The 20,014-nt window shown below is 40.5% G+C and overlaps 1 protein-coding gene across 6 annotated transcripts in view; it reads left to right on the plus strand.

Annotated features, from left to right (window-relative positions):
* glp2r (glucagon-like peptide 2 receptor) overlaps positions 1 to 20,014 on the plus strand; it is a 74,574-nt gene that overhangs the window by 22,773 nt on the left and 31,787 nt on the right. For 3 of the 6 annotated variants that reach the window (XM_088000455.1, XM_088000453.1, XM_088000456.1), the window contains exons 3-7: positions 2,542 to 2,646; positions 6,839 to 6,978; positions 9,649 to 9,755; positions 13,106 to 13,262; positions 19,840 to 19,999. In XM_088000455.1, the coding sequence (XP_087856581.1) occupies positions 2,542 to 2,646; positions 6,839 to 6,978; positions 9,649 to 9,755; positions 13,106 to 13,262; positions 19,840 to 19,999 (669 nt within the window). The remainder of the gene's footprint in view (positions 1 to 2,541; positions 2,647 to 6,838; positions 6,979 to 9,648; positions 9,756 to 13,105; positions 13,263 to 19,839; positions 20,000 to 20,014) is intronic. The other 3 variants (XM_043714242.2, XM_088000454.1, XM_088000457.1) reach the window with 1 other exon arrangement.

Below are 20,014 nucleotides of genomic sequence, written 5' to 3' on the forward strand. Positions count from 1 at the left end.
CATTCCTATGGTGTCTGACTTTAAAGATAGTCATGTCCAGAAGTACAAAGGTCATTTGCTCACAGAATCAACCCGGTTTTGTGAATGGTTCAAGAATCTTTTTAAATTTAGGGTGTAGGTTTGCTCGCTGAGCTGTAGGTTTGATATCCAGAGGTTTCATTACCTGGCGAGGTAACATCATCGGTGGTGACCTCCAAGTGAAGCGAAGCTGTTGTCTCCTGCTTTCTATTTATGTGTTTGTCCTGGATGGGGTTCCTGGGGTTTGTGGTGATGTCATTTCCTATTCATTTTCTGAGGGGTTGATAGATGGTATCTAGATCTATGTGTTTGTTTATGGCGCTGTGGTTGGAGTGCCAGGCCTCTAGGAGTTCTCTGGCAACCTGTATTCTAGTCTGTACAGACTTTGAGTATTGCTGGAAAAGGAAGATATATTTTAGAATTTAAATTTTAAATTAGGCAAATTTTCTTAGATTGCTCAGGGTATTACTGCTAACTGTCAATCAACATTAACTGGTGCATTTTCTACACCAATGCCTCGACCAATCAGGGGCTACTTACCAACTAATCAACACTCTCCTTTCATCTGTTGGTTTGCCCCTTGAATTGGTATTCTTGCAAACTGTCCAGATGAGCATGAGATAAAAAGGTATGACAATATGTGCCTTTTTGTTTTAGTAATAGTCAAACCATTTAAAAATAATCTTGGTTCTCCTTAAATTGAGTAAATGGTTAATCAGTAAGTTGATAGCAAACAGAACATAAAAGAAGAAAATCGGCTTCCACCTTTCATTGCTGAAGCGTCAATATTCCTCTCCACTCTATCTTGACATTAACTGTCACCCTCTATATTTATGGAACAAAGAGTCACTTCAGTTCCTTGTGAATGTATTGTTGCTTTCTTCAATTACAATGGGCGTGAAATCCTATGACACTGCAGCCTCCTCCTGGTATCATACTCTTCAGAAAATATTGAAAACCATGGTTTTCCATTGGATTGGTTCATCATGTGCTTGGCAAAATGGTTCTCCATTGCTCTTTGCAGTATGGCTGAACAGGAATCTCCCCCACTCTGACATCGGGCTACATTATCCTACCTCTAGTGGGATTATAACCATCTTTTTTTTAACGTTATGAATGGATCTTCCCATGGCAATGAAATGCTCAAGGGGGGCTTAAACCTAGAGCTGTTGGCTGAGAGGCAACAACACCACCACTGTGCTAGAACACTTCCTGCATTTAAATCAGCCAAGTAAAAATGAGAACTGAATTTCTTATGAATACAGAAACTAACTTAAAGCTAGAAGTGAGAGAAAGTAATGAGACGGTAGTCCACAGCTGTTGAAACAGATGTTGAAAATTGAAACAAATGAATAAAATCCCCAATCATTATTCAAACCCCAAGTTATTATTTTGAGATGCCTTTGTTGAAATTGTTCAGAAAAAAAAATTGAATAAATGTTTGGAGAGAAAAAAATGAAAACCAGACTAAACATTGCGCTTCGGCGGGGCGGTGTGGACTTGTTGGGCCGAAGGGCCTGTTTCCACACTGTATGTAATCTAATCTAATCTAATCTAATCTAATTCCTCCCTGGTTAAAACTTAAATTAAACTTAAATTGGAGAACAAAAGGATATACCATAAGTGTGTCATGTTTTTATGAACACATAAACAAAGTAAAATTAAATCTCAAGGTCCAACGATGACCCTAACATTAATTTTTTTTAAATCGCATTAGTCAAATTGTTAGATAGTAAATTCCATAAATTAATTAATCCAGTTCCGAAATAATTGCTCCTTACATTCTAATTACATTGAACAGTCTTTCATTTTGTAGTCATGTTTGATGAAATGTTTAAATTTGGCCCAAGCAATATATCCACATCCATCTCACCAATCCGTTGCTAAGGACACTAAGAATGAACATTCAATGTGACTGCTCTTCCAAGCTGCAGAACGGATGTCTGTCACCTCAACAGGGGAATTATAAATATTAATTCAATATTAACTCACCACAACTTACTGAGTACAGGAAATATTATGTTTACTATTGTCTTCCACAGTGTACCTTAACCTCAATCTCAGACCTCGAGTTTTACATTTCTTACAGTGGGCACAGTCCTGAGCTTTTTGTGCAGTCACTGGTGGGGATTCACTTCTGTTGGAGTTGAACTGAGACTATGTCACACTCATCTGGCTTGAAATCCATAAGAAATTACCAGCAATAAAAGATTCGTCACAAAATTGAGTCTGAGATCTTGAAGCTCATTAACCTTAAAACTCAATTGCTTATGTTACTATTTTAATTCTAACTTCTTGAATCAACAATGGAGTCAAGTTTTATAGGGTTGATGAGTACAGGGCAGACAGAAATATAGAGCCGAGACCATGGTTCACCTCAATCAGGACCTCATCAAATGGTAGAGCTGGTGTGAGGGGCTGAATGGCTTACTTTTCTAATTTACATTCCCCTATGTACATATGGTTTAGATGGAGTTTTTCTGCAGCAACTTGAATAATTGAGCTATATTTCCTTCCAAATAGGAATATTTTGTAATGGAAGCTTTGACCAATTTGTCTGCTGGCCAGAATCGCTCCCAGGAAATGTATCAGAACCCTGCCCCTGGTATCTCCCTTGGATTAAACCAGGTAAGCTTCAAATAAATTCCCTTTAATTTCTACAAATTTCGTACCCTTGAACCAGCATCTGAGAAGAGGAAATATTTCTGACTTTTATTCCCTTTTGTTTCCCACTGAACTCTCTGCCAATTGTAGGCAATGTATCTTGAGACAACAAACAGGCAAGATTCACAAAGCAACTTGCTGACAACAGTGTATTTAATTTTCTCTTCTCTCTGAGTAAGAGAGCCATGACCTGTCTTTAAACTTACCCCCAGAAATGCTCCATAAATCACGTCTTCAACAGAAGATATAATTCACATTCCCTATCTTATCCCTGCTTCCAGTGGAGTATAAATTGCTGTTCTCTTTGAGATTTGGTGGTTCTTTGTTCATAGAATCCCTACAGTGGGGAAAAAGGCCATTTGGCCCAATAAGTACACACTGACCCTCTGAAGAGTAACACACCCAGACCCATTCCTCTACCCTGTTATTTTACATTTACCCCTGACTAATGCACCCAGCCTGCACATCCCTGAACACTATGGGCATTTAGCATTTTTAGACTGTAGGAGGAAACCAGAGCACCCGGAGGAAACCCATGCAGATGCAGGGAGAATGTGCAAACTCCACACAGACAGTCACCCAAAGCTGGAATCAAACCCAGGCCCCTGGCAATGTGACCCAACAGTGTTAACCATTGAGCCACCATGCAGGCCTTACAATTTTGTCCAGATAAATGCAAGATGAAAATATACAAAACCTAGAGGGAACAGGATTAAGCCACTGAGTGCTTTGAGCTTGTTTGCCATTCAATAAAGTCACAGCTGCTCTGGCTCTAACCTCAACTCCATATTCCTGAATACCTCTGATAACGTTTCATTTTCTTGGTCCAATAACATGTCTACTTTCAGCAAGAATCAGATTATGCTGAAACTTCTGCAGAAATGCTCCAAAATTCGATATCAGTGAACTGACTGCTTTTATGAGATTGACTGATTGTAGAATTGATGACAATGAAAGACAGCTATAAAACTTGTCTGTGTGCACTAGTGTAAACTGTACTCATACTGAGCATGTCTTAGCAAGAGGTAAGGCAACCACAGATTTCTCCATCAGTCATGCTATGTCCCACTTCTCAGTGCCTGCCCACTATTCCTTGCAACTCAGATTTACATTCGCTATCTGAAGTACCAGCAGATCAGGAAATGTCCTGGCTCCACACACGCGACAGTATCCCAGCATCTCAAATTTTCTTTCCAGAGGTCAATTGTTTGCAAAGGTCAAGCTCATCCTTCTTAAACAAAGTTAAGGCTCTGTTTCTGACACTCTTCAGTGATCCTGAACTTCGAGTCCAGCTTTTCAAACACAGTAAAGAAGATTAAACATCCAGCCTTTGCCCCTCAAGCAGGAGATGGCCTCGTGGTATTTTCACTAAACTATTAATCCAGAGTTCCGGTTAATGTTTGGGGGACCTGGGTTCGGATCCCACCATGGCAGATGATGGAATTTTACTTCAATTGTAATCTGGAAATAGAGTCTAATGATGACTATGAAACCATTGTCAATTGTCAGGAAAACACATCTTATTCACTAATGTCCTTTAGGGAAGGAAATCTGCCATTGTTTCCTGGTCTGGCCTACGTGTGACTGCAGACCCACGTGTGATTGACTCTTAACTGCCCTCTGGGAAGTCAGGAATGGACAATAAATGCTGGCCCAGCCAGTGATGCCCACATCCTGTGGATGAATAAAAGGTGTCCTCACCCTCCCTGAAGTCCCAATGTGCCTTAACCCAAAATCATGCCATCTCTGAGCATCTCCCCCTACCACCTCACATACTTACACCAAAGGACCCTTGTATCCTCATTGCCACCCTCTGGTTCTTTACCCATTCCAGTGCAGCCTCGTACTCTCCATGTCAACCTGTGATCTTCCCCCTTAACCGCCATTACCAACTTACACCACTTCACTCAACCTTTGATCCTTTGGACCCTTCATCCCCTACCAATGCCCATGGCCCCTCATGCTCTCCTCGCCAATCTACCCAATTCTATGGCCCTTTATAGTGCCATCCAAACTTAGGGCTAACACGTGCACCCTACCCAACATTTCCCCACATTTAAGACTTTATAAGCACTCTGAGCTTTCAAACAAACTGTGAACTGACCGACATCCCAATATAGTAATATTAAGTCATGAAATTACCAATCCATTAATGATTATGGCTTTCGGCCACAGACAGAGAGAACTAGCAAGCTGATTTTTCTTTTAAACAATAAGGAGCTTTCTCAACAATTAAAAGGCCATAATATTTAATAAAGGTCCCATAAAATCTTGGCCGTTTCAGTGAGTGTAGCCTCTTTTTATGCACATTCAGGCCTATGTTGAACTAACACAAAGGCATTTGACTTTTCCTTGAGGGTAACTTATATTTTCCAAAGGTAACTTTAACATCTCCCAAATGTATCCCTTATTCAAAATAATATCCTAAAAGGGAAAAGCCAAGCACCCTCTGGGTTAGTTTAACATTAACATGCATAAAAAGTGGATTAACTCATTGAAACAGTCAAGCATTCAAGATTAGTGTCAAGTTGTCAAGTTATTTAAATCTTCTGGTCTTTCAATTTTTGAGTAACCTTCTCAAGTTTAAAAAAAAATGCATGCTATTTTACTCTACCTATCAACCTAAGTAATCATGAGTAAAGTCATGACCTAACACAGTGTGGTGCCTGTCAATTCAGAATTTCCAACTGGTTCTAATGCCTTTAAAGTGGGGAAATGAATACAAATGCTTGTTTTATAAGGAATAAAGTAGTTGAGGAAAAAAATTTAGTGAAGGGGTTTTTATGAATGATCATTCATTTGAAACAGTTCATAAGTCAATATACACACTTAGAACTTTGTCTTATTTCATCTCTACATTGGTCCTGAGGTCTACCACGGCAGATACAAGGTGAGTTAGAATGGCGGGTATAAGGGCATAATGTGGTTGGAGGGGTGCTCAAGTTAACATAAATTGGCATGATGCCATAAAGAGCCATTGGTTTAGATAGACAAGCATAGCTCAACAGAGCTCTGGCAGCTTCATGTGAAAAGTCTAAACCCATGTACCATTTTCAGGACATTCCCCTAGTGAAAACTGGATCTGACTGACTTGATTTTAGCATGTGCAGTTTCCTCCATGAACCATAGATCTGCAAATTACACACCACCCTCCTTCGCCCCCATTGAAAACGATATGTGCCAGTTTCAGGTGTAAGATTTCTGGCATTGAAATACAATGCTATTTTCACTAAAGCCAGAGACCCTCTCCATCTTTGCCATCTCCAGACCACAGCAAGGGGAAGTTTTGCTTGCAGCAAATGTTCTTTGTTCGTAATAGGTACCAAACATCTGAGCAAATGCAGATGTACATTGAGTGCAAGGCATTTGGTCAGTGGGGTGTTAGGTGAGTGGGAAAGAAGCCATTTCTTTGTTTGTGGTCAGAGAAGGCCTGATCTACCCCCTGCTCCTATGTTCTATGGATATGTAAAATTGACAGACAGGAAAGGAGTAGTTGGTACATCAAGTCTGCTTCCCTCTGCATGATTACCGCAGCAGTAGGCTGGATACATCCCAACATCTAGCCTCCACCAACCCTTCTCTCATAGCCAAGTAATATCCTGGAAAATCAAGGATAAATTCCCTGAAAATATGCTGTAGAAATTCTTGCATCCTTTAGCAAGGAACACTCCTCCCAGGAGTTGGGTCTTCTTTAAAATCTTCATACTGTAATGTCGTCTGTTTATCTATCATAGAATCCCTATAGTGTGAAAGCAGGCCATTTAGCCCATCAAGTCTACGCTTAATCCCCACAGAGCATCCCACCCTGAACCACACCTCCCCACCCCCCCACCTCTATCCCTGTAACCCTGCATTTCCCATGGCTAATCCACCTAGCCTACACATCCCTGGACACTATGGGCAATTTAGCATGGCCAATCCACCTAACTTGCACATCTTTGGATTGTGGGAGGAATCCAGAGCACCCGAAGGAAACCCATGCAGAGAATGTACAAATTCCACAGAGAGAGTCGCCTGAGGTTGGAATTGATCCGAGGTCCTTGGTGTTTTAAGATGTCAGTGCTAACCACTGACTAACTGTGCTGCCAGGCCTCCTGTCTAAAGTCTACAAATTCCTAAAGTTCAACCTTGGTGTCTCCAATCTACTTCACTACAGTGTCCTTCCATGCAGGAAGCACAGGAATGGTCTACAGATATTGCCTGGATAACGGTCGTTGGATGACAGTCTCAAATTCTACTGCAGTCTGGCGGGATCATTCTGAATGTTCTGAAGACAGCCAGGTGGTCCTGCAGCAGGTAAACCACCAGGATGCTTGTAAATTTTGTTCATTTTGTAAATTGCAAATATTGCCACAGCAATGCTTGGTTTTATCAGTCATCTTGAAACAAAGATTTTTCGATGTACAGACTCCAGACAGTGTTATTGGTTAGTTCAGGAGAACCATATTCCAGAAAGGTACAGAAAATCTATCATTCCATTTGGCCTTTATTCTACCAAAACATTTGAAAATGTTAACTTTGCACTAGCATCTATATTCAAACAACCAGTGGAGTCTTAGGCATATTAGCTTTAATTTTTAAAATAATGTTCAGATTTGTTCCTAGTCTCTCTCATGAAGTTATTGACTCATCGTATAAAAGTTCTAATGCTGTACTGTTTTGTATATGCTTCTGTCATTGTACTGTTCCTTCACAATGTTGTTCATTGGGTCTTAGCAAATAAAAAAGGCATTAGAAGCTTGGAACTCACTTCCAAAAATGGCCACTATTATTGAATCCATTGTTCATTTTAAAACTGAGATTTGTCAACCTTTGCTATCCAAATATATTAAAGCAATGCTTGCCAAACTATTTTCCAACGTGATCCTATTTTAATACTTGAACACTTATATGATCTCATATGCCAATAAAAACAATACAGCTACAAAGCAGCATACTAAGTAAATAATCATTAAGATTTGATCTCCTGGTTAAAAAAGACTTGTGTGATAAATTGTACATATTGACTATGACCTACAACTGGCAACTTGGAAAGATAATGAAACAGACTTAGGAATAGACAAATGAACCTATATTAACAGCCGAGCAGAAAAGCAGAGAGAGAAACAAAACATGAACTGATAACAGCAAGGGCACTGCAAAATTCTCTGCCACTTTCTCTAAACTTCCAAAAGTACTTATAATGTCAACCATTTATTGAAAAGTCAGATCCATAAATTTTGCCACTGCTGCACAGTCTGAGTCAACCAGTAAACAACAAAACAAAAGTGAGGACTGCAGATGCTGGAAACTAGAGTCTAGATTAGAGTGGTGCTGGAAAAATACAGCAGGTCAGGCAGCATCCGAGGAGGAAGAAAATCGACGTTTCGGGCAAAAGCTCTTCATCAGTAAACAACTGGTCTGAGATTTGAAATTTAATGCCTCAAAGATTCAAAGGACATTTCATGTAACCTATTCCTCCTATCCAGACCAGATATTTTCTCTTTTTACAACTTATTATCTGTGTTCATGTATGTGTTTGATGTCCCATTGTAATTATTTTCATGGAGTTGGTATAATAAAACTTCCTTTTCTTTCACACAAGAAATCCTTGTAATTGGCTCATTAATTTTGATCTAGTTAATTATATTTTAATTGTAGCTGCATGGTAAATAAAAAGCATTGACTTTCGGCAAGGAGGTTAGGAGAAGGGTAGCTGAAAATGTGTTGCTGGAAAAGCGCAGCAGGTCAGGCAGCATCCGAGGAGCAGGAGAATCGACGTTTTGGGAATGAGCCCTTCTTCATTTTCAGCTCTGATCTCCAGCATCTGCAGTCCTCGCTTTCACCTTAGGAGAAGGGGAGCCAACTTCCTTTGCAGAATTGGTTGTAACACTAACATGGCAGAGATTGGGGATGTCTGTTAATGTTTGAAGTTTCTGGAGTTTACTGAACAGATGTACATTGTTGTGCTAATCAACAACATCTTGATTAGTAAGTACTTTGAATAACATTTTATATGTGTCACATTATATAATGAAAAGAAGTATCTGACGTCAAGAGAAGGTATTAAATTGCATACATATGATGAGTGTAATTTTCTGATAGGTGTTTATGAAACAGGACTTATTTGTGTCCTCAGTATTCTTCAAAATATCATAAAATGATAGGTTTTTGATGCATGCTGCAGGAAGGCAGATTCCTTACCACCGTAGATTTATCTTAAAATTACTCAGGATATCTTCATAAGAACAATGTCTTGATTTCCCTCATCTTCTCTCTCACTCTTTTTGACTGATTTGTGCAAGGCATTTTTGTGTCACACAAATGCTCGCCAAGGCCATACCCAACCAGAGACAGGCTAACCACCTGTCCTTGCTTTTCAGTGGCATTACCATTCCTCAGTTCCCAACTATCAACAGTCTGGAGATGTCATCTTTGACCAGAAACTGAACTGGGCCCAAATTTAAATACCATGTGTACTCAAGCAGGCTAGAGTTTGGGTATTGTGTAGATTCCTCACAGTCACAACCTCAACCACTGAGAAGAACAAGGGCAGCAGTTTCATTGAAAAAGATCCACTTGTAAGTTCTCTTCCATCTATCACACCATCCTGACTATGATATATTTTTTGTGGCTTTTTCACTGTCACACTTTGAAAATGCTGGAACTTCCCATGTAACAGCATTGTAGGAATATCTTTAATGCAAAGACTGCAGTAACTCAAGCATGGAGCTGAGCAACATGTTCTGAGCAACACATTGGAGTGATAAGTGCAATTTTTTTTTCCCGGGTGACTGAAAATTAATGTAAAAGTTTGAGTGTCGGCTCTTCACCTCAATTTCTCAATAAACAATTTGAGGGAAAGGTGTACTCTTCCGAAAGTAGGAAGTTGTATTTGTTGTAGCCAATTATTCAGAAAAGGGAAGCACAGCTCATATTGTTCTTAATAATGCCACATTGTTGTTTTACTTTGTTGTATCTTTGCAGGAAAATCAACATGGTTCACTGAAAGCTCTGCAATTGATCTACACTGTGGGTTACTCATTCTCGTTGGCTTCACTCTCGTTGGCTGTGCTGATATTGCTCTGGCTTAGGTTTGTTGTCTGCTCATGTTAAACACTCCTAATTTACAGCTGGAATTAGTCATATTTAATATTATTCTAGCTTTATTGTCCTACCCTATTGACCCAATTTTGTGAAACAAGGCAAGGGCATTCTGAAATCTTTGAACAGCATAAATGACCAGTATTGTGTGAGAACCCTTGCATCAACTTTAAGGGTATTAAATGGTCATTGGATAGACCTATGGCTAAAAATGGAATAGTGTAGGTTAGATTAGATTCCCTTCAGTGTGGAAACAGGTCCTTCAGCCGAACAAGTCCACACAGACCCTCCGAAGAGCAATCCACCCAGACCCATTTCCGTCTGGCTAATGCAGCTAACACTATGGCCAATTTAGCATGGCCAATTCACCTGACCTGAACATCTTTGGACTGTGGGACGAAACCGGAGTACCCGAAAGAAACCCACACAGGCACGGGGAGAATGTGCAAACTCCACACAGACAGTCACCCAAGGCTGGAATTGAACCTGGGTCCCTGGTGCTGGATAGGCTTCAGACTGGTTTCACAGGTCAGTGCAATATCGAGGGCCGAAGGGGCTGTACTGCACTGTAATGTTCTATGTTCTAACTGGTGATGTAAATCTCCCACCAAACAAAATGAAAAAACTGTGGGTGCTGAAAATCAGAAACAAACATAGAAATTGCTGGGAAAGCTCAGCAGATCTGGTAGCAGCTGTGGAGAGAAAGCAGAGTTAACATTTCTCGTTCTGTGACCCTCATTAGAACAGTCTCTTCTGTCTAACATAACAATAATACCATTTCTTTCTTAATGGTTTACTGTACAAAGGAAGTAATTAATTGTTTGCATGCTGAAAAGGTCCACATGAAAAGATAACAGAGATGACCATGAGGGAAAATGAGGATATGGCAAAAAACCAAAACTTCTTTCTGAGAATGGGATAAAACTCCATTTGTGTAACAACGTAGTTACATAGCTGCTGGTCTGGATAATATTGCTCATGTGATTGTAATTCACATATACTGATAATGTGCTATGTAGCACACATGGAGTAGCATGAAAAGGGGGGTGTTATGTATAATTTATCAACATGAATTGGGAACCTAAAATCTCTTTTCCAAAAATGACATCTCTGTTCTTAATGAGCGCATAAAATACTCATTGTGATGACCAAATCAGAAATAGATTTGATATGCAAAAACTATGTACCTCTTTGGTGAAATAACACAAACCCAATCCCATTTTGCTGCTCCCTCCTCTATGTTGCTCTGGTTTAAATATTGATCTATTTGAATATTTCATATTAAGTAGTAATTTAATGGCAAAGCATTCTGTTCATCTGCTCTACCTTTCTGAAATCAATGATAATCCATTTCACGCTTACCAAAGCCTCTACTCTTCCTTTTGAAAGAATTGGCAATTTTCTTCACTTTCGGCTGCCTGTGAGGCATCTTAAAAAAAAACTCTTCTTCTGAAAGTCCACACATGTGGAATCTACTGAATCTCTTTCATATATCCAGTTTCTTCCACAAATTGCACCAAATTTATCAAGCCAATCTCTGTTGGCTGCCACTTATTATCTCCAAAGCTCACTGTTTTGCTCTTTACTTAATGATTTTTTGCAGTTTGCCGCAACCAAATTATGCTTCTGACACTTTTCTAACAAAAATGTTAGATTAGTTAACCTTTGAGTCTCATTCAGAAGGATTGAAAATTGTGACCATTGGTTCTGTTAGCTCCCCTCTGCCCTCCATTAACAGGATTGTGTTAATGCCACCAGCATCCAATGACATCTTGGCTAATGATTTTAGACAATTCCCTTTACACAGTGACCTCCAAAAATGATTACAAGTCCATCTTCCTCATCCAACTTCACTTGTATAAATCGATGTTAAATACCTATCTGCCACTGGTTCTGTACTCACAAATAGATTGCCCATTCATCATCATTTAATTATCCCTTTTCATTGTTGTATGCTAATGAAAACATACACTTTTATTTTTGGTTCTCTGTTGGCCATTTCCTTCTTCACTTTTCATTATGTTAAGCTCATTTTTACCCATGGCACTATTTTCTATATTCCTCACAACTTTATTATTTCAAACATCACGTTTTTGTTTCACTTAATTTTAATGTCCTAATTCATCTTTGAAGCTCTCGTCTTTGAGGCCTTCCCTTTTTATCTAGTAGGTATCTATTTTACAATCTACAAGCTCATGTTAAGTATTTTCCGCTGTTGATTCGTTATCTACGTTTGATACTTTCTGTCATTAGTTTGAGGTAGATTGCATCTTACCTCTTCAATCTTTGACTTTACCCAGTCAATGCCCTAACCTTTGAGTCTTCATTGAACATTACGTCTCTTCACTGGTCCTTCTAATCCTTAAAAGCTATTTCTTATAGCTTTAGCAATATTCCGGAACCAAATTATGCTTCTGTCACTTTTTGAGGTGAGGCATGGAGGGTGTTATTGCTGGACAATTAATCCAGAGATGCAGGTAATGTTCTGGGAGCTGGGTTTGAATGGTAGAATTTGAGTTCAATAAAAATCTGGTTTTAAAAGTGTAATAACGGCCGAGTGGTATCATCGCTGAACTGTTAATCCATGGACCCAGAAAATGTTCAAGGGATCCGGGTTTGAGTCCTGCAGCAGCAGATGGAATTTGAATTCAATAAGTGTCTGGAAACAAGAGTCTAATGTTGACCATGTCAATTATCCAGAAGAACCTGTGTGGTTTACGAAGATGCTTTCAGGGAGGAAACTGCTGTCCTTACTTGGTCTGTGACTCCAGACTCAGCAATGTGGCTGACTCTCAAGAGCCGTCAGGGCAATTAGGGATGGGTAATGAGTGCTGGCCCCTGCAATGATGCCCACATCCTCTGAATGATTTTAAAAGAACCCTGGACTATATAAAATAATAGATATTTTCCTTGTTGAGCATAAAATATTTTATCCAGGAAAATCCACATATGGGTTCGCACTGGATTCAAGTCAAACTCCCCACTCCTCTCCCCAAAAAAACCTGTTTACGCCAGACTTTCACTAAGGCTTGTGTTTTGAGGAAGTGAAATAGTTCCAAATATGTTCTAATAACAGAAAGTTTGAACTGTACAGAGCTTTAGCTTTGACAATTATGTACAACAGCGACCACAGCCAACATCTTACTCTATATGTCTATGTTAATGAACCTACTAGTGTTACAGCACAACAGTAAAATTTGGAACAAGACATTGGAAGAATTTTCATGAGAATGTTTGTTTTTCCCATCTGTATTGAAGCTTCAATTTTATCCAGATTTTATGAAGTTGAAAGAAAGTTCTGGTAGCTGTATTTGGTTTATCCACCCTGTTTTTTTTGTAGGAAGCTGCATTGTACTCGAAACTACATCCATATGAATTTATTTGCTTCCTTTATTTTGCGAGCATTGGCTGTCCTCGTTAAAGACATGTTCCTGAATAGTACGTACTACAAACGCCCGGTTGATGAAATAGGATGGAAGTCATTTTTTGACACCAAGGTAAGTTTGATATCCTTTATCTCCTGTGACAGAGCTTTAAACCATCTTAGAGCAAATATATCACTGTCATGAGTGTATGTCTCTCCTTTGTTGTAAGCAACACATCTCTTCGTCTCTTCCTGTCTATTTCTCCTTTCTTTTCACTTGTATAATTACCAAACTAATCCAAGTGAATTTGAAATGAATGATTCTACAACCAATGAGTTCTGGATGTAGGTTTGCTCACCGAGCTGGAAGGTTCACATTCAGACATTTTGTCACCATACTAAATAACATCTTTAGTGAGCCTCCGGACGAAGCACTGCTGATGTTTCCTGCTTTCTACTTATATGGTTGGGTTTCTTTGGGTTGGTGATGTCATTTCCTGTGGTGACATCATTTCTGTTCTTTTTTTCAGGGGTGGTAAATGGGGTCCAAGTCAATTTGTTAGTTGATAGACTTCCGATTGGAATGCCATGCTTCTAGGAATTCTCGTGCATGTGTCTGTTTGGCTTGTCCTAGGATGGATGTGTTGTCCCTGTTGAAGTGGTGTCCTTCCTCATCTCTATGTAAAGATACTAGTGAGAGAGGGTTATGTTGTTTAGCAGCTAGTTGATGTTCATGTATACTGGTGACCAATTTCCTGCCTGTTTATCCAATGTAGTGTTTGTTACAGTTCTTGCAGGTATTTTGTAAATGACATTAGTTTTGCTTGTTGTCTTTATCGGGTCTTTCAAGTTCAATAGGTGCCATTTTGGTGTGTTGGTGGGTTTGTGGGCTACCATGATGCCAATGGGTCTGAGTAGTCTGGCAGTCATTTCCAAGATGTCTTGGATGTAGGGGAGAGTGGATAGGGTTTCTGGATGTGTTTTGTCTGCTTGTTTGGGTTTGTTACTGAGAAATCGGTGGACTATGTTCATTAGGTTCATCACCATAGGAAATGACATCACCAACCCAAAGAAACCCAAACAGATAGAAAGCAAAAAATATCATCAGTGCTTCATCCAGAGGCTCACTGAAGATGTTACTTAGTATGCTGACGAAATCTCTGAAAATGAACCTTCCAGCTCAGCGAGCAAACCTACATCCAGAATCTCAACCGGAGCTACAAATCTTCTCAAAACTCACTAACAATGAATGAGTGATATTTGGATCTCGTGATTGATCTTAGCACAGGAAATGGTTATTTGGAGAATACTATTTTCCCCAAGACAAGGTTATGTGATGGCTGAATCATTTGGATATACTTACTGTTGCACCACATTAGATATGCTTAAAAAGTTTATTGCTATAGGTTTTCCATATGGCCTTGCTATGTATTGTAAACAAGATACAATCATGGTACCGTTATGATATAGAATCATAAAATCTCTGCAATGTGGATACAGGCCATTTGGCCCAACAAGTTCAAAGAGAAACCCACCCAGACCCATTCTCCTACCTATTACTCAACTGACTAATGCATCTAACCCACACATTCCTGAACACTTTGGGCAATTTAACATAGCCATCACCTGACCTGCACATTTTTGGACTGTGAGAGGAAACTGAAGCATCTGGAGGAAACACAGGCAGACACGGGGAGAACGTGCAAACTTCACACACAGTCGCCCAAGGCAGGAATCGAACTCTGGTCCCCGGAGCTGTGAGGCAGCAATGCTAACCACTGAGCCACCATGCCGTGAACCATGAGAATCCAAATGTTTCACTACTTTGTGGTTAATAATGGGAAGATATATTCCATTCTTCAAGAACTCTTTTGTGTTATTAATTCAGTGAGTGAGGGCTTCTCTGACTGGTCCAGCACACAATGCTATTAAAGAGGGAGTTCCAGGATTCTAACGCAGTGACAAAGACTAAAACACTTAGTAGAAGACTCATGCCACTCCATCCACTCCACCCAAGAATTCCTGAAGACCATCAAAGACACTAAGATAGAAGAGGATGAAATAATGGTCTCCTTTGATGTAACAGCCCTATTCACATTCATCAACATCAACCTGGCCAAGGAAACACTGACTGCACTATTAGAAGAACAAAAGACACATACACCAAACACCACCAACTTCATCAGCAAGAACAATATCGTCAAGCTAGTGGACCTATGCCTTACCACCCACTTCACCTTCAACAACAAAACCTACAGACAAACCAATAGAACACCCATAGGATCTCCGATATCAGAGTTCTTAGCAAAGGCAGTAATGCAGAGACTCAAACAGCTCTGCCAATCATCCAACCCAAACTTTGGGTACGTTACATGGATGACACCTTTGTTATCACTAAATCAAACAAATTAGAGGAAACCTTCAAGACCATCAACAACGCCCTTCCTGGCATAAAATTCACTAAAGAGGAGGAAAACAACAATAAACCGCCATTCTGAGATATCACAGTAGAATGAACAGCCAATGGGGAACTTCAAACCAGCGTCTACAGGAAAACAAAACATACGGATGAAATAATGAATACAGAAGCAATCATCCCAACGCCCACAAATGAAGCTGCATTAAAAATTATTTGAATGAGCCACCACACATTACAACACAGAGGACCTACACAGAGCAGAGGAAATTCACTTATGCAGTGTTTTCAAAAACAACTGGTATCCAATTAAAACAGTCCACCGATTTCTCAGCAACAAACCCAAACAAGCAGACAAAACACATCCGGAAACCTTAGCCACTCTCCCCTACATCAAAGACATCTTGGAAATGACTGCCAGACGATTCAGACCCATTGGCATCATGGTAGCCCACAAACCCACCAACACACTAAAACGGCAGCTAATGATCTTGAAAGACCCTATACAGACAACAAGCAAAATTAATGTCATTTCCAAAATACCTTGCAAGAACTGTAACAACCACTATATTGGACAAACAGGCAGAAAACTAGCCACCAGGATACATGAACATCAATTAGCCACAAAGAGACATGACTCACTCTCACTAGTATCTTTACATAGAGACGAGGAAGGACACCACTTCGACTGGGACAACACATCCATCCTAGGACAAGCCAAACAGAGACACGCACGAGAATTCCTAGAAGTATGGCATTCCAACCAGAAGTCTATCAACAAACACATTAACTTGGATCCCATTTACCATCCCCTGAGAAAAAGAGCAGGAAATGACCTCACTTCCAGAAATGACATCATCAACCCAATGAAACCTAAATAAAAAGCAGGCCATTCCACCAGTGCTTCATTGGAGGCTCACTGACGTAACCCAGTATGGTGACGAAACATCTGAAAATGAACCTTCCAGCTCAGCAAGCGAACTTACATCCAGTATATTTCCAACTCAGGATGGTGAGTGGCTTTGAGAGCAAATGACAGGTGGTACTGTCCCCATGCACTATTCATCTAGGTGGTGATGGCTGTAGGTTTGGAAGGTGTTGTCTAAGAACTCTTCGTGAATGTCTGCAATGCGTGTAGTAGATGGTACACACTATCGTTACTATACATCAGTGGTAGAGGGACTGAATGCTTATGGAGGTGATATCAACCAAGTGGGTTGCTTTGGTCAGGATAATGTTGAACTTCTTGAATGTTGAAGGGACTGCACCCATCCAGGCAAGAGGGACAATTCGATCACACTCCTGACTTGTGCCTAAAAGGTCATTATCAAAGTTTGAGGGAATCAGGAATTGATTTACTCAGTACATTTGTTAAAACAAACCAGGACAACATGATGGCTCAGTGGTTAGCAGGGCTGCTTCACAGCACCAGGGACCTGGGTTCAATACCAACCTCTGGTGACTGTCTGTGTGGAGTTTGTGCATTCTCCCTGTGTCTGCATGGGTTTTCTCCAAGTGCTCTGGTTTCTTCCCACAGTCCACAAATGTGTAGGCGATGTGGATTGGCTATGTTAAATTGCTCATAGTGTCCAGGGATGTGTAGGTTAGGTGGACTAGCCATGGGAAATGTAGGGTTACAGGGATAGGATGGGTTTGGGTGAGATGCTCTTCAGATGGTCTGAGTGTACTTGATGGGCTGAGTGGCCTGCTTCCACACTGTAGAGATTCTATGAAAGCATTAAAGAGCAGAGTAATGTTGTTCATAAGAGCCCTGCAAGTTGCTATCCATTTAGATCAAGCAATCTATATAAACTATGTTAAAAATCACACAACACAAGGTTATAGTCCAACAGGTTTAATTGGAAGCACACTAGCTTTCGGAGCGACGCTCCTTCATCAGGTAATTGTGGAGGGCTCGATCGTAACACAGAATTTATAGCAAAAATTTGCAGTGTGATGTAACTGAAATTATACATTGAAGAATTGGTTGTCTGTTAAGCCTTTCATCTTTTAGAATACAGTGATAGTTTCACTTCTTTCATGTGTAAATCACAAAGCCCTTTTTTTAAAGTTGCATTCTCGGGTTAGCTGTTAACAATGGTGATAGCTAGACAATATGTTGAAGGTGTTAGCCCCCTGTGTTCTCTGTCTATGACCTGATGTTTAGATTGATTCCAATCTAAAAAGTGAAATAACAGAGTTTTACATAAATTCATTCAGTTTTTGAGCTCAGAGTTCGACATGAAGCTATGTGGTTTTTGAGCAAAGTGCAATGTAACTCTGAAAGTACCAAAAAAAATTCACCACACACAATATATATGTGTGTATGTGGGTCTTTGTCTGTCTGTGTGTGTGTCTGTCTGGGGTGGGGGTTGTGAGTGTGAGAAAGTGTGTGTGTGTGTGTGTGTGTGTGTGTGTGTGTGTGTGTGTGTGTGTGTGTGTGTGTGTGTGTGTGTGTGTGTGTGTGTGTGTGTGTGTGTGTGTGTGTGTGTGTGTGTGTGTGTGTGTGTGTGTGGTGAGTGCAGAGTGTCTTAAGTCTGTGAGGGGGTGCATGTGTGGGAGTCTGCGTGTCTATAAGGGTGTGTGTGGGTGTCTGTGTGCGCGTCTGTGTGTATCTGTGTCCGTGTGCATGTGAGTGTGTGTGTAGGAATATCTGTGTGGGTGTGTGTAGTGCAATGGTGATCACCTGTAATGTGAAATGAACCCAAGGTCCCGGTTGAGGCCCTCCCTATGGGTACCGAACTTAGCTATCAGCCTCTGCTCAGCCACTTTCCTCTGCTGCCTGTCCCGAAGTCCACCTTGGAGGATGGTCACCCGAAGGTCCGAGGCTGAATGTCCTAGACATTCAGTTCCCAGTTGGGGAACACTCCATAGGGAGGGCTTCAACCGGGACCTTGGGTTCATGTCACATTACAGTGATCACCATTGCACTAAACACACAGATATTCCTACACACACACTCTCACATGCACACGTACACAGATACACACAGACGTGCACACAGACACCCACACACACCCTTATAGACGCACAGACTCCCACACATGCACCCCCTCACAGACTTAAGACACTCTGCACTCACTACACACACACACACACACACCCACACCCACCCACTTTCTCACACTCACAACCCCCATCCCAGACAGACACACACACAGACAGACAATGACCCACATGCACACATATATATTGTGTGTGGTGAATTTTTTTCGTACAAAGTTACATTGCACTTTGCTCAAAAACCACATAGATTCATGTCGAACTCTGAGCTCAAAAACTGCATGAATTTATGTAAAACTCTGTTATTTCACTTTTTAGATTGGAATCAATCTAAACATCAGGTCATAGACAGAGAACACAGGGGGTTAACACCTTCAACACCTTTGAGGAGAAAATGAGGTCTGCAGATGCTGGAGATCAGAGCTGGAAATGTGTTGCTGGAAAAGCGCAGCAGGTCAGGCAGCATCTAGGGAATAGGAGAGTCGACGTTTCGGGCATAAGCCCTTCTTCAGGAAAGCCCTGAAGAAGGGCTTATGCCCGAAACGTCGACTCTCCTATTCCCTAGATGCTGCCTGACCTGCTGCGCTTTTCCAGCAACACATTTCCACCTTCAACATATTGTCTAGCTATCACCATTGTTAACAGCTAACCTGAGAATGCAACTTTAAAAAAAGGGTTTTGTGATTTACACATGAAAGAAGTGAAACTATCACTGTATTCTAAAAGATGAAAGGCTCAACAGACAATCAATTCTTCAATGTATAATTTCAGTTACATCACATTGCAAATTTTTGCTATAAATTCTGGGTTACGATCGAGCCCTCCACTATCACCTGATGAAGGAGCGTCGCTCCGAAAGCTAGTGTGCTTCCAATTAAACCTGTTGGACTATAACCTTGTGTTGTGTGATTTTTAACTTTGTACACCCCAGTCCAACACCGGCATCTCCGAATCATATATAAACTATAACATTTTATGTCTGATATCTGAAAACACTGAAACATTACCCCCTCTGTTCATTGGGTTTGAGCCCAGATTTCTTAATATGGAAAATTAAATATATTGGTGGCACTATTAGAATTGTATTGTACTGTAGGAAGACAACAGCATGACAGCACAATCACTGAGTTTCCGGAAAATTTGTGGACCCAGAAATTACTACTACAAGTAGTGTCCTCATAAATAAAGTGAGCCAGTACAAAAACATCAGCAAAATGAATCTGGTGTTTTACCATCCATTGTAAAAGACGTTGAAGTCGTTACTGATGAAGAGTCGACATTCTGCTTGCAGGTTTCAAATGGATGTAAGATAGCACAGGTTTTCATGCACTATTTTGTCGGAGCCAACTTCTTCTGGCTTCTGGTGGAAGGAATTTATCTTCACAAAATGATCGTCCTTGCTGTCCTTTCAGAGAAAAGACTGTTAAAGCAATATGCCCTGATAGGATGGGGTAAGTGACTCAAAC

The sequence above is a fragment of the Chiloscyllium plagiosum genome, unplaced genomic scaffold (genome assembly GCF_037043375.1).
Source record: "Chiloscyllium plagiosum isolate Xiang-an unplaced genomic scaffold, Cpla_swu_hap1 HiC_scaffold_25, whole genome shotgun sequence".
In the NCBI taxonomy this organism is placed as follows: Eukaryota; Metazoa; Chordata; class Chondrichthyes; order Orectolobiformes; family Hemiscylliidae; genus Chiloscyllium; species Chiloscyllium plagiosum.